Consider the following 13,307-nt stretch of genomic DNA (forward strand, 5'->3'; position numbering starts at 1 on the left):
TAACCAGCTGCCAGGCTATTTGCCTCAAGCTCCCACCCTGCCATAAACGTCTCCCTCTTACTCTCACGAATATTATGGAGCGCACAGCAAGCAGTAATAACAGTGGCAATATTGGTTTCTCTGAGGTCTAACTGAGTCAGTAAACTGCGCCAGCGTGCTTTTAAACGTCCAAATGCACATTCTACCACCATTCTGCACTTGCTCAGCCTGTAGATGAACAGCTCCTGACTACTGTCCAGGCTGCCTGTGTATGGCTTCATGAGCCATGGCATTAAGGGGTAGGCAGGGTCCCCAAGGATAACTATAGGCATTTCAACATCCCCAACGGTTATTTTCTGGTCTGGGAATAAAGTCCCTTCCTGCAGCTGTTGAAACAGACCAGAGTTCCTGAAGATGCAAGCGTCATATACCTTTCCCAGCCATCCCACGTTGATGTTGGTGAAACATCCCTTGTGATCCACCAGTGCTTGCAGCACTATTGAAAAGTACCCCTTGCTGTTTATGTATTTGCCGGCTTGGTGCTCTGGTGCCAAGATAGGGATATGAGTTCCGTCTATGGCCCCACCACAGTTAGGGAATCCCATTGCAGCAAAGCCGTCCACTATGACCCGCACATTTCCCAGGGTCACTACCCTTGATATCAGCAGATCTTGGTTGCGTTGGCTACTTGCATCACAGCAGCCCCCACAGTAGATTTGCCCACTCCAAATTGATTCCCGACTAACTGGTAGTTGTCTGGTGTTGCAAGCTTCCACAGGGCTATTGCCACTCACTTCTCAACTGTGCGGGTTGCTCTCATCTTGGTATTCATGCGCTTCAGGGCAGGGGAAAACCAGTCACAAAGTTCCATGAAAGTGCTCTTACGCATGCAAAAGTTTCACAGCCACTGGGAATCATCCCAGACCTGCCACGCTATGCGGTCCCACCAGTCTGTGCTTGTTTCCCAGGCTCAGAATCAGGGTTCCACCTCATAAACCTGCCCCATTAGCACCATGATGCCTGCATTGCCAGGGCCCGTGCTTTGAGAGAAGTCTGTGTCCATGTCCTCATCACTCTCGTCAGTGCGCTGACGTCACCTACTCACCCGGTTTCACTTTGCCAGGTTCTGCTGCTGCATATACTGCTGGATAATGGGTGTGGTGTTTAATGTGCTCCTAATTGCCAAAGTGATCTGAGCGGGCTCCGTCTGCACAGAAAAAAGGCATGGAACGATTGTCTGCCATTGCTCTGAAGGAGGGAGGGGCGACTGATGACATGGCTTACAGGGTTGGCTTACAGGGAATTAAAATCAACAAAGGGGGTGGCTTTACATCAAGGAGAAACAAAAATAACTGTCACACAGAATAGCCCCCTCAAGGATTGAGCTCAAAACCTTGGGTTTAGCAGGCCAATGCTCAACCCACTAAGCTATCTTTCCCTCTGGTATTTCAGGCAGGACTGAATCTCCATTAAAGTTTTCAAGGTGCCCCTGACAGACCTCACCAAAACGATTGTCAGCCGTTGATTTCATGGAGGGAGGGAGGGGGGAAGCAAATGAATACAAAACAAATCTGGTCTATTTCTTGTTTTGATCCACTCCATCTATCTTTTACATCTTTGGCTGGCAGCAGACGGTGCAGTAGGACTGCTAGCCATCCACATCTCCTGGCTGCTCGGCAGAAGATGGTGCAATAGGACTGCCTGCAGGACTAAAGAGAATGACGTGGTTGAGACACTCCTAATTTAGTCCCTGCACCCACGTCTGCCCAGGTGCTCCTGACCGACCTTACTGAGGCAGCCAGGAGCACCTCGGACAGGATGGGGGTGGTTTTCATGCCTATTGCACCGTCTGCTGCCACAAGGCAATGGTTTGCTGCTGCTGTGTAGCAATGCAGTGCCATGTCTGCCAGCATCCAGGAGACATACGGTGACAGTGAGCTGAGCGGGCTCCATGCTTGCCGTGGTATGGTGTCTGCACAGGTAACTCAGGAAAAAAGGTGCGAAACGATTGTCTGCCGTTGCTTTCACAGAGGGAGGGATGGAGGGAGGGCCTGACGACATGTACCCAGAACTACCTGCGACAATGTTTTTTGCCCCATCAGGCATTCTCAGTTCTCAGGCATTTGGAGATTCACCAACTCAACCGCTTCTGTTTTAAAGTAACACCTGAAGTTAAACTGGTGCAACTCTGCATATAGACAAGTCCCAGCTGTTCTCATTGAACAAGAGGTTGACTCGAGCTCAGCCTCCCACCTTCCCTTGCACAAGTGCTCAGGAGAGAGGCTGTAAGAGTGTCCCCATGGAAGCTGGAGGAGAGAATGTCTTTGGGAAGGCTGGGCCCAACACTTGGCATCACAGGACTGGGTTTAACGAGACTATGGTTCCCTTTATGCTTATTTTCTTTCTTCTATACTGTTATAGCAGGCATTATCAGGTGATGGTGTTCTCCCGAGTCCTTTCTTAGTGTGAAAGCAAATGGTCAGTCTTGGGAAGACATGCTGTGTGGTATGGTTTTGGGCTCTGCAAATTGCTGGGCAGAGCAGCCGGAGAGTTTGCTCTCTGCCTGTGGCACAGTTATTCCTTGGAAACCAGGAACTAGTGTTGGGCTGGGATTTCCGGGTGAGGGCTTTGCCTGCATGCTGTTTGACAACCTCTGTTCTAAGACAAGTGGGTATGTGAAAATAAACAAATTATGTGTAGAATAAACTCATACTCCACATCAATAATTTCTCCTCCCCTAGAAAGCTGACCTCCAAGGCCCTGGACATTTATTTCTGTTCTGCAGAAGGGCAACAAAGAAAGAACCTTGATGATGCTCAGCAAAGTAACTCTTCTGAACACAACCATCATGCATTCCTGTCTCCTGAGTCTGTAGAAGGACAGTCAGAAATAATGGCTGAGGTGTAAACTGCTACATTTGTCTTAATAGTAAGTTAACTCTGAATCCTAGCTCCTAAATGTCAACCCAAACTACTTCACTGCTGCTCATTCATCTTGGACTATCCTGTGTGGAAGGTCATTGTGGAAGTTTGTGACTCACAGTAAAGATTTAATCTGTCCCACATGGGAAAATGTTAGATGCTTACCAATTTCAAGTCACTTAATTCTTTATCTGACACTACTTGCTCTGTTTCCTTAAATCAGAGCAAAACTACTTGCCACGAGGAGTTAATCTTCCACATTAAAGTTAAATATGTTGCTGGAGAGTGCGGTGGTAAATCTACCTTTCATTAGAACCTTTTAGGCCTGGTCTACACTAGGGAGCAGGGGAGATCGATCTAAGTTACGCAACTTCAGCTACGTGAATAACGTAGGTGTTTTCACTGCGGTAGGTCAACTGCTGTCACTCCCCAGCCGACTTCGCCTATGCTTCTCACTCTGGTTGAGTACTGGAGTTGATGGGAGAGCTCTCAGAGGTTGATTTATCGCGTCTTCACTGGATGTGATAAATTGACCCCCCGCTGGATCGATCACTCCAGAGGTAAGTGTAGACATGCAACTCTGCTTAGACATTACTGGCATGTCCATATTACACAGCACATGTGTAAGTCCTCTTTTTTTTAGTACCAGTTTCTTGGCCTTTGGGGAAACTTGTAACTAGAGTTGGTAGGAAAAGAGAATTTCTGTTTCATAGAAGATTCCAACATTTTTTATTCTAAATTGGAACAAAAAAATGAAATGTTCCATGGAACAAATTCCAAAAAAATTCAGTTTAGGACTATCAGATTGGTTTAATAAGGTAAAAATGCTTTGTTTCAGTAATGCCAATGCATAAAATAAAATGTTAAATATAATATCCAATATTTTAATATAGCAAAGACAACTCGTTGCTATTTTCCAGTCAACTCTTGTCAACTGACTCATTCCTGTGAAACATTTCAGTTTAGACAAAACTGCATTTTCCAACAGGATTATTCTGCCGGAAACTTTGACCAACTCTACTCATATCGCTTCTTCCCATGAGGTTGACATCAGTGACAGTAAATGGTACTGATCGACTCTGTGGAGCCTTTAACATCTCTGAAGTGAGACAGCCAATGATTTTCAATGCAACTTTATTTTAGTATCTCAGGCCAAACTATTGCTCAGTGTCCTTGATGGAGTTCAAGAAAGACCCAAAACAAAAGAGGCATAGGCAAGGGAGAAGGGATGGTTCCTTCTCACACTAGAAAAGAGCTGTTGTTCAAAATGGAGATACCACGAGAGGCCTTTCTTATCAGCAGCAGGATTATGAAAAGGGAGAGAGGTCAGTGTGAGACACGTTGAATAGAACTTCTGAGGCTGGCTTGCAACAAATCTGAGCATTTTTAAAAAAGGAGGAGGGAATCTTGACTCAAGATCCTGGAATACTGAAATTTGAGTGTCATGGGGTCACCTCTCTTTATTTGCAATAGGATGGCTGGCAGCATTCTGGATACTAGGGATTGGAGAGCTGGGCTATAGAGAAGGCAGTGGCAAAAGGCAAGAGACAACTAACATGGAGTGCTGCCACTGTAATGACAGAAAGCAGTCTTGCAGAGGTGGGAGGAAGAGAGATCGGAATCCAGCATTCTGGTTAGCACCAGCTGGGAGTCCTGAGTTAAGGTGGGATAGAGATGGAGGCAATAACTGTGATGCAGTGCCCCACAAAGTGAGGGGAATACCAGCTTACTAAACACCATCAGCTGGTGAGTAGGATTCAATGGCCCTTCTTTAGTTCCACTTTCATGGTCTTTAGCTCACTTGGATTCCACACATGCCCAGGTCACATTCCTTTCCTTTCCAATTGGCTTTTGGTTGCAGTGCATGCAAATCACAGAGGAGGAAAAGCCTCCCCTTCTTAAAAGGGGGAGATCAGGAGTGGCCAGAGTTAGTCAAGACTGAACAACATTAAAGCAGTCGTGTTTCCAAGGGGTCTTCTAGCGTGGGACTGGCTGATTCTTCATGGAGACAAGTGAGTAAGGAGGCAGATTTGGGTCAAGTAATTTATAAGGGAGGAAATGGTGGAACTGAGGCAGACGTACTTCATGCAAAGGGTAATAACTGACAGTTAGTGGGAGCTCAGTGTCAATAGGACTGCAGGAGACCAAGAATTCCTTCTGGAGCAGGTGACTAAGATCTTGGGATGGGTCCTTTTTAACTCTCCTGTTGTGGGGCAAAGTTAACTTTCCCTGCTTGCTGAACTTCTTCTCCTAGAGCCAAACATCTCCCAGGCAAGCAGACACATAGGAATTGCTAATTCCGTGCACTTTCCTGATTCCCCTGATTGCCCATGAAGAACAGGGTTAGATGTTTAGTGTCCAGAAAAGAAAAGTTTCAGAGTAGCAGCCTTGTTAGTCTGTATTCGCAAAAAGAAAAGGAGTACTTATGGCACCTTAGAGACTAACCAATTTATTTGAGCATAAGCTTTCGTGAGCTACAGCTCACTTCATCGGATGCATTTTCCACTTTATGCATCTGATGAAGTGAGCTCTAGCTCACGAAAGCTTATGCTCAAATAAATTGGTTAATCTCTAAGGTGCCACAAGTACTCCTTTTCTTTTTTCAGAAAAGAAAGGTGAGGAGAGTGATGTTTAAATGAGCGGCCAGTTCTGTTAATGAACTACAACCTGTCAACACATGAGGGAGCTCTTACCACTAGAAAGGAACATGCATCACTGCACTGGACTGAAAGGTATACAGGTCAACCGTACCCATGCAGGATATGGGGTTAGCAAATGCATACTCAAGAATTTAGCTGTAAATTGTGCGAGGGAAGGGGAGTGAATGTCGTAGTGTTCATGTACAAACTGCTCACTATTTCCTCTTCCTTGGGCCAGGATTATTCATTTGAAACAAAAACATATAACATTGGGCCTAATTAATTGCTGGCATAATCCCTCACCAGTAGAGTTCCACCCTGGGGGGCGGGTAGGTGTCTTTCTTCCTAAAGGGCTTTACAAACTGGAAGTGACTTCTGTCAGCTTCTAGATCTGCTTCTGAAACGCAGCCACTGAGGAGCTGAAACGGGACAGATGGTGCAATACTGCACAAGAGTTTAGGACTGGAAGGGAAGGAGAGTCTTGTGTCTGTTTAAAAGACCAGGGGCCATTTAGTCAGATACTAAGTCAAATTCAGGCCTAGTGTGAATGGGTGTGACTGCAGTGGCTTTGAGCTGCTTACTGTTAATCACAGGTCTAATGTGGCTGTTCCGTTCTTTCAGGGCTTGTCTTAGGGTCACTGCTCTTTGTAAACTTCTGATGGAGCTTCTCTGCCCGCTGAAATGATGACATTGGTAGACAGGCCAAGTGCACGTGCATCTGAAGGACAAATTCTCCTCTATCCCCACAAGCAGGCCTGCTGCTTGCTGACTTCCTACCCTTACTTTCCCAAAACAGCCTGAATATAGTGAGCCTGAATACTCAAAACATTCATCCTCTCCTGAGGCAAACCTGCAGGCCGGTGAGAGAGAATTCTCCTTATTTGAGGAGAAACGTGTGCCCTATTTATATTCCCATCTTCCTTTCAGCTGCCGAACCCTTCCCATCCACACCTGTGACCCTATGCCTCATCATCCTCATGACAGGGGTCACTCTGAGACAGGGGTGCTGGAACAATTTGTATGGTGGGGTGCTGAGAGCCATTAAACCCAACTGTAAACCCTGGATCTAATGGAAACCATTTCAAGCCATGGAGTGCTGCAGCACCCCCAGCACCCCTAGTTCCATGCTCTAAGAATCTGGTCAGATGGGGGAATCAGTGCTTCCATTGGAAACAAAATCCAAAGCAAAACTTTCTGTACACACGCAATGCCACTGCTGCTCTTCCCGGCACAGCACCACAAGGAAAGGGATGGGTACTGGGGTTTGTCAACCTGAGTCTTACTAGTTAAAATAAAGGGGTGATTTAAACCAGCTTAGTTAAACCAGTGCAGACCCCTGTATGGACCCTCTTATTTTGGGCAAAGAGTGACTTATATTGGTTTTGTTTGAACTGACCTCTCATTGACTTAAATTAAGGCCCAATCTACACTTAAAACTTGTTGGTCAGGGTGTTGAAAAAAAATCAAGCCCAAATCCATTCCCCTCTGTGACCGAGCTCACAAAACCCCCAGTGTACCTGACGCTAGGCTGGCAGAAGAGGGTTCTGCTGGTTGGCATAGCTCACATTGTTCTGGGAGGTGGTGTTCCTAGACCCACTGAATTCCCCCTTCTGTTGGTGTATGTGTGCCTACACGGTAGGGCTATGCTGGCATACATGTAGGGTAGATATAGCCTTGGTCAAAGTCAAATAGAGATCAGTTCAAACAAAAGCAGAATAAGCCACTCTTAACCCAGAACAAGGCATGTGCTGGTTTAACTAAACTGGCTTAAAGTGCCACCTTTAATTAAAGGATGCATATCGCTTTAGGCTCAGGCTGTTTCAGTTCAGGTATGCCTGGACACTTGCTTTCGGAAGAGGGCCCCCGTGTGAAATAAGTGCCCACACAGACGAGAACTGCACCACGGAGGGTGGGAATTTACACCAGCTGAGTCCCCTTGGTTCCCCTCACTGTACAGACAAGGTCTCAGGAACACCGCTGACGGCAAAGGCTGGGATCTCCCCTCTTCGGGGAAGTCAGGAAGGGAGCCCTGGGGGCCCAGGCCGACTGCGATACCGGGGTAGTGCCAGGGCGGGGAAAGGCCTGGGGCTTGATGAGGGTCTGTTGGTTCGCCAGGGGCAGTTTGAGGCTCCGTGCTGCGGAGGGAGGCCGGGAGGAGCGGCGGCGCTGCCTGCAGGGGGCCGGACGGGGCTGGGAGCGGGGCACCGAAGCAGCGAGTGGAGCGTGGCTGGCTGCGGGTGGAGCATTAGGGGGCTGGCGGGGGCTGCAGAGGAGCCGTCCGTGGCGCTCGGCCGCGCTCCCAGGGAAGGAGCCGGCGCTCAGGCCGTTCTGCCCCGGTGGGGCCGCGGCTGCAGCCGGGCGAGGCGAGGCGAGGCGGGGCGGGCGCGGCGAGGGGAGGGCGGCAGCCCCCGGCGCTGCCTCGCGGAGGAAGTGGCCAGAGGAGGAAATTCCCACCAGGCTGCCGGGTGCAGCCAGCGTCCCGCGGCGGCAGCGCCCTGGCCTGGAGCCGCTGCCGGGGATGTGAAGGCGCCCAAGCCCCGGATCATGGCCAGCCCAGGTAGGTTCTCCGCACGGCCACCCCTGAGGCTCGGATCCCCGCCGGGAACCGCGCCCCCAGCCCGGACCATGCCGGGCTCCTGCCGGGGTCCCTCCCCGGGCGCGCTCCCCTCTGGACCCCCGGCGTCAGCGGCCTCCCCTACCCCCCGCTCGGGGGCGCTCACTGCGTAGGGGGAAGCGCCTGCCACTGCCCGGGCTTTCTAAGGACTCCCCATGCGGGACTGGCCCGGGCTGCCCGCCTCGTGCCCGCTAGCGGGAGGGAAAGCGGGGGGCCATGGCTGCGTAGGTTCCCCGGCGGTGAGACCCTCGTGTGAGCGCTGGGCATCCCAGACTCTGGAGAATAGCTGGCTGCGCCCAGGACTGGCCGCTGCAACTGCTGCCTTCCGGCCAGCCCCTGTGCCCCAGGGATCTGCTGCTTGCAAGCTAGTGCCAGTGCCTACTTCATCCCCTGGCTCTCCCCCCTCCCCTCCCCGCCCCGGCCACCAGTGCTCTTCAAAGTTGGCCCCCTGGCCACAGGGCTCAGCTGGCGACGCTGTTGGAGTCAGAGGCCCTGGGCTGGGTCACGCAGGGTGAGTGAACTCCATCTCTGCACCCAAAAGGTCCACTGGCTAGCACTCAGCCCTTGCCTATTGTCTAGTTGCCCCCGATGGCTGTGGATTGACTGTGGGACTCGCCACCTGGGATGCTGTGAAGGCCAAAACTATAACTGGGTTCAAGAAAGAATGAGATATGTTCACAGAGAATAGGTCCATCAGTAGCTGTTAGCCAGCATGGTCAGGGATGCAACCCCATGCTCTGGGTGCCCCTAATACTCTGCCTGCCAGAAGCTGGGACTGGGTGACAGGGGAAGGATTGAAATTGCCTTGTTCTGTTCATACTCTCTGAAGCATCTGGCACGTGCAAGGAGGCTAGATGGACCATTGGTCTGACCCAATATAGCCATGTTTATGTTAAGCAGTTTCATTGCATGCCACAGTTAATGCTGTCCAAAGGGAAGGAAAGAAGGGTGCAATTCATGTGGGGGCAGTGTTGGGAACAGCACCCATTGGATATTGCCTTGGGGAAGAAACCCAACTGTAACTCTTTTGCAGGCTACGTCTTCACTTCCAAAAAGTTTGCACAGCAAGATAAGTGCAGGTTATTAGCTAGCTCACTGTAATCCTGCCTCCTTTCCCCCGGCCTTTTTGGGCATGTCCCCACTGCACACTAAGCGCAGACTTTTACTCAGGTTTGAGCCCAAGCCCCCTTTTCGTCCATATACAAATCAGTCTGACTCGCCCTCAGCACTCAGGACCCGGGTCCAAAGACCCTGCTAGAGGGGTGGGTCAGAGCCTGAGTCCTGCTCAGACTCACGTCCAAGCCCTGTTATTTTGCAGTGTGGATGCAGCTCAAGCCACAGCTCTGAAACAGAAGGCCCGTGTAGTGCAGCATGGACACGTTAGCACAGCTCTGAGGCCCAAGCCCAGCAATTGTAAGCCCAGGTTTACATTCAGTGTGGACGCTCAAGCATAGGCTTGGGAAACACCAAGTCCACAAGCTTGCATCTGTGGTTACAATTGAGTTTAGAGAATCTGAGTGAAGCCCTACCCTTAGGCTATAGCTAAGTCAAAGTTGGTGGCTGCAGTGTAGGCAGGCAGATTTGTACTAGCCTTAATCTTGCTAGCACTGCTAAAAATTGCATGCAGACATGGCAGCATGGACCCCCGCAGGGGCTAGCAATGTGAGTGCTTATCTGGGGTTCCAGGCAAACTTCTACAGGCTGCTCTGAAGTCGGTTCTGCCAGACCTGCTATTTTAGCTGTGCTAGCTAGATTAAAGCTAGTGCTGCATGAGCATGCCTACCCTGTCTCCGATTGCAGTGTAGACATACCCTTGCGCCTAAGCGGGGTTAATGTGTATCACACAGAATGAGTGAATTCATATTGATATGGGTAAGATGGAATGGTACACGTGGTGCAGTGTTTCCTCCACAGCATTACATGGGGGAGTGCAGTGTGTTGGGGCACTTTACAGTACCACACCCCGTTCTCCCCTGTGGAATTGGGCAGGAGGGTTCCAGCCCATAACCCATGGCGGGTCCTCAAGATCTACCTTGCAACCCTCATAGATGGCCCAGGCCTTCACAAAGCTCCCTGGGCTCCTCCATGTCAGCCTGCTTCCCTCAGGCTGATGTCATGGGGCTATGCAATTTTTGCTAGCAGAGGCAATATTCACCCTGCTACTTCCCACTCTGAATGCGGCCGGCGGGGAGGAGGTGGGGAGAAGAGAGGTGCATAGTGCTGACTCAACGCTCCTAACCTCTGGGCATACTTCAAAGTGGAAAATCACCTAGGCAACACATCCATCCCCTTGCTTTGTCTCCCACAGTGCCCAGCCACATGGCAGGGCCTTCCATGGTGTCTTGATAAGCTTTCAGTGCCCATTAAATGCCACTCTACTCCCATCCACGTGGCTGCCTTGTCTGTCATGATCCTCTGCACCAAACAGCTCAAGGTAGCCTATAACCTATCGTAGGCTGTGGTAGAAGAAAACTGGTATCTCTGTGGTTAAGAAGTCTATGGCTAAAATTTAATGCCATTGGCTTAGGGTCATTGACTCCAATGGGAGCAGGATCTGGTCTTTGTTGTGTAAGCCTTCATTGCTGGCACTGAATGTGCAAGTTCCCCTTATTGCAGGGGAAATTACGTGTTTGTGCTTTTTTCTCTCTTTCTCTAAAAGGGAAAAAACGTGCCATCTCAATGATGTGAAGCAACTTTAGTGTTTCACTGATGCATGTTTCCTTGTGATGTAAAAATAATTCAGACTGAGGTCTCAAGGGACAGGCAGGCAGATACCAAAAATTACTTTCTGTTCATTAAACAAAATCTGGTTCTAAGAGGAGATTTTCGGTGGCAAGCAGAACTGCTGTAGGGTCACACACTATCTAATGCCAATCTTACGTTCTTATCACTGAGATCTTGCTTACAAGGTTTTTATCTGGTTATTTTTTCAGCTATTTCCCCGTATTTTGCTTGTGACACTTGAAATAAAGTGCTGGTTTCCGGGTGCAGTAAACCTTTGATAACATGTTAGTTAATAATTATTGAGGCGATTAGTACTGAGACGGGTTGTTGCTTTGTTACGCATTCCAACGAGAGAATGCATGCTTAGCTCCTGTACAACTTAAACCCAATAGGTCTGGGAAGTGCTGAGCACCTTAATTCCCATTTGCTCACTGGGAGATGAGAGTAGTCCGCAGCTCTTGGACGCGCTCTCACTCTGAAGGATTCGGACCTATTCATATTAATGTAATCTTTATATAATATATGCTATGGCTTCACTTGAAGTCACTGGCTACTCTTTTCAACAAGAGGAAAATTGGATCCTCTATCAAATACCAATATTTGATTCCCTGAAAAATATAATGGTTTTATTTATGCTTTCCATCCAGACAGATCCCAGAGCACTTCATCGACTCATAATACCTATGATGGGCCAAATGCAGCCATTGCTCTAGCTCCACTGAAATTAGTCAATTTATAACATGGGTGAATTTGAGGAGTTCCCTCTCCTAGCCTTTGTTTAGACTGTGAGCTTCTTGAAGCAGGGACTCTATGTCTACACCACAAACGAAGGTGGGATTGGAGCAGGGGTCGGCATACCCCCACTAGCTTTGATCTAGCCAGCATGGGTAACAATAGCAATTAAGACGTGGCAGCACAGACCCTGGTGCGGACCCTGGATACGTACCTAGAGTCCCCGGTCGGCTTAAACATAGGCAGTTTGGTCGTGCTGCCGCATCCTCACTACCATTCTTATCCATGCCAGCTAGATCAAAGCCAATGGGGGTATGTGTACCACATTTTAATCACACCTTCATTTGCAATGTAGATTTATTCTGTCTCTGCACAGTGCCTAATGCAATGGGGCTCCAATCTCAGCTGGGGCTTTCAGGCTAATTTATAGTCTTAATCAAAACAACAAGGAGTCCAGTGGCACCTTAAAGACTAACAGATTTATTTGGGCATAAGCTTTCGTGGGTAAAAAACCACTTAGGTGCCACCGGACTCCTTGTTGTTTTTGTGGATACAGACTAACACGGCTACTCCCTGATACTTATAATCTTATCATGCAAAATGGAATGATGTTGCAATGCAGTGTGTTTTACAGGGTAGACATTAAATGGGGGTAACGTCAGCTCAAATTTGGCACAAAGCTTATATCTTGTACATGTAAGCTCTTGCAAAACCTATGACAAGTGGACATCTTTCCATGAAATGAAAATAAGCTTAGAAAACGAATATGCTCCTGCAGTGATTGCAGTGCTGCTGAACATGGGTTGGAGCTATCAGAGTGTCTTTCTATAAAGTAAAAGAAAACAGCTTTTTGTTCTCTCAGTTGAGCAATGCAGAAATTAAACAGTACCAGAAGCATAAACAAGACTTCAAAGTTCTTTAATTTTATCATAATCTAAGGTAGGGAAATGAATTTGTTCAAAATGAGAATTAAAAACATGTATGGTCTACTCTCTTTTTACATCATGCAGACTAACCTGTGGAACTCACTGCCAACACATGAGGATAGGAGCTTACTAGGAGAAAAGAGCTAGATCTGTAACTGTGGATTTCCTTATTAAGGCACAGCTCATAATTGTTGCCTTGTGCCTGGAAACATGAGGGTTTATATTCCTTGAGTGTTTACTTTAACAGATGTTGGGCGTGTTAGCTCACCTTATGATCAGGTTATGCCATATCTTCCCATTCCTTGCACTTTTCTCTGGCACTGGCTGGTGCTTTTCAATGGCTATTAGCCAGGATGGGCAGGGATGGTGTCCCTAGCCTCTGTTTACCAGAAGCTGGGAATGAGCGACAGAGAATGGGATCACTTAATGATTACCAGTTCCGTTTCTTCCCTCTGGGTCACTGTCAGAAGAGAGGATACTGGGCTAGATGGACCTTTGGTCTGGCCAGTGTGGCTATTCTTATGTGCTTGATGCTTCAGAACTAGGTACTGGGCCAAACGGACACAGGTTGGATCCAGTGTAGTAAGTTCTGTGTTTTCCCACTGGCAAGAAGGGGAAGTGAGTGAAGGGTAGGGATGGTTGCTGCTGACGTCTTAACTGACTATTTCTAGACTGCTTGAGGTTTAGTTTTCTTTAAAATAGTCACATCTCCTGACTTAAGAATGTCTGTATAAACAGAGTGCTAAAGCATTGATTATAACACAAGGGGATT

At 48.5% G+C, this 13,307-nt stretch overlaps 1 protein-coding gene across 2 annotated transcripts in view; it reads left to right on the forward strand.

Annotated features, from left to right (window-relative positions):
- The first annotated feature begins 7,831 nt into the window (after nucleotides 1-7,831).
- PIK3AP1 (phosphoinositide-3-kinase adaptor protein 1) overlaps nucleotides 7,832-13,307 on the forward strand; it is an 81,319-nt gene continuing 75,843 nt past the window's right edge. Inside the window, exon 1 of one of the 2 annotated variants that reach the window (XM_048858801.2) lies at nucleotides 7,832-8,096. In XM_048858801.2, the coding sequence (XP_048714758.1) occupies nucleotides 8,084-8,096 (13 nt within the window). In that variant the 5' untranslated portion in view covers nucleotides 7,832-8,083. The remainder of the gene's footprint in view (nucleotides 8,097-13,307) is intronic. The other variant, XM_075130718.1, reaches the window with a different exon arrangement.

The sequence above is a fragment of the Caretta caretta genome, chromosome 7, assembly GCF_965140235.1.
Source record: "Caretta caretta isolate rCarCar2 chromosome 7, rCarCar1.hap1, whole genome shotgun sequence".
In the NCBI taxonomy this organism is placed as follows: Eukaryota; Metazoa; Chordata; order Testudines; family Cheloniidae; genus Caretta; species Caretta caretta.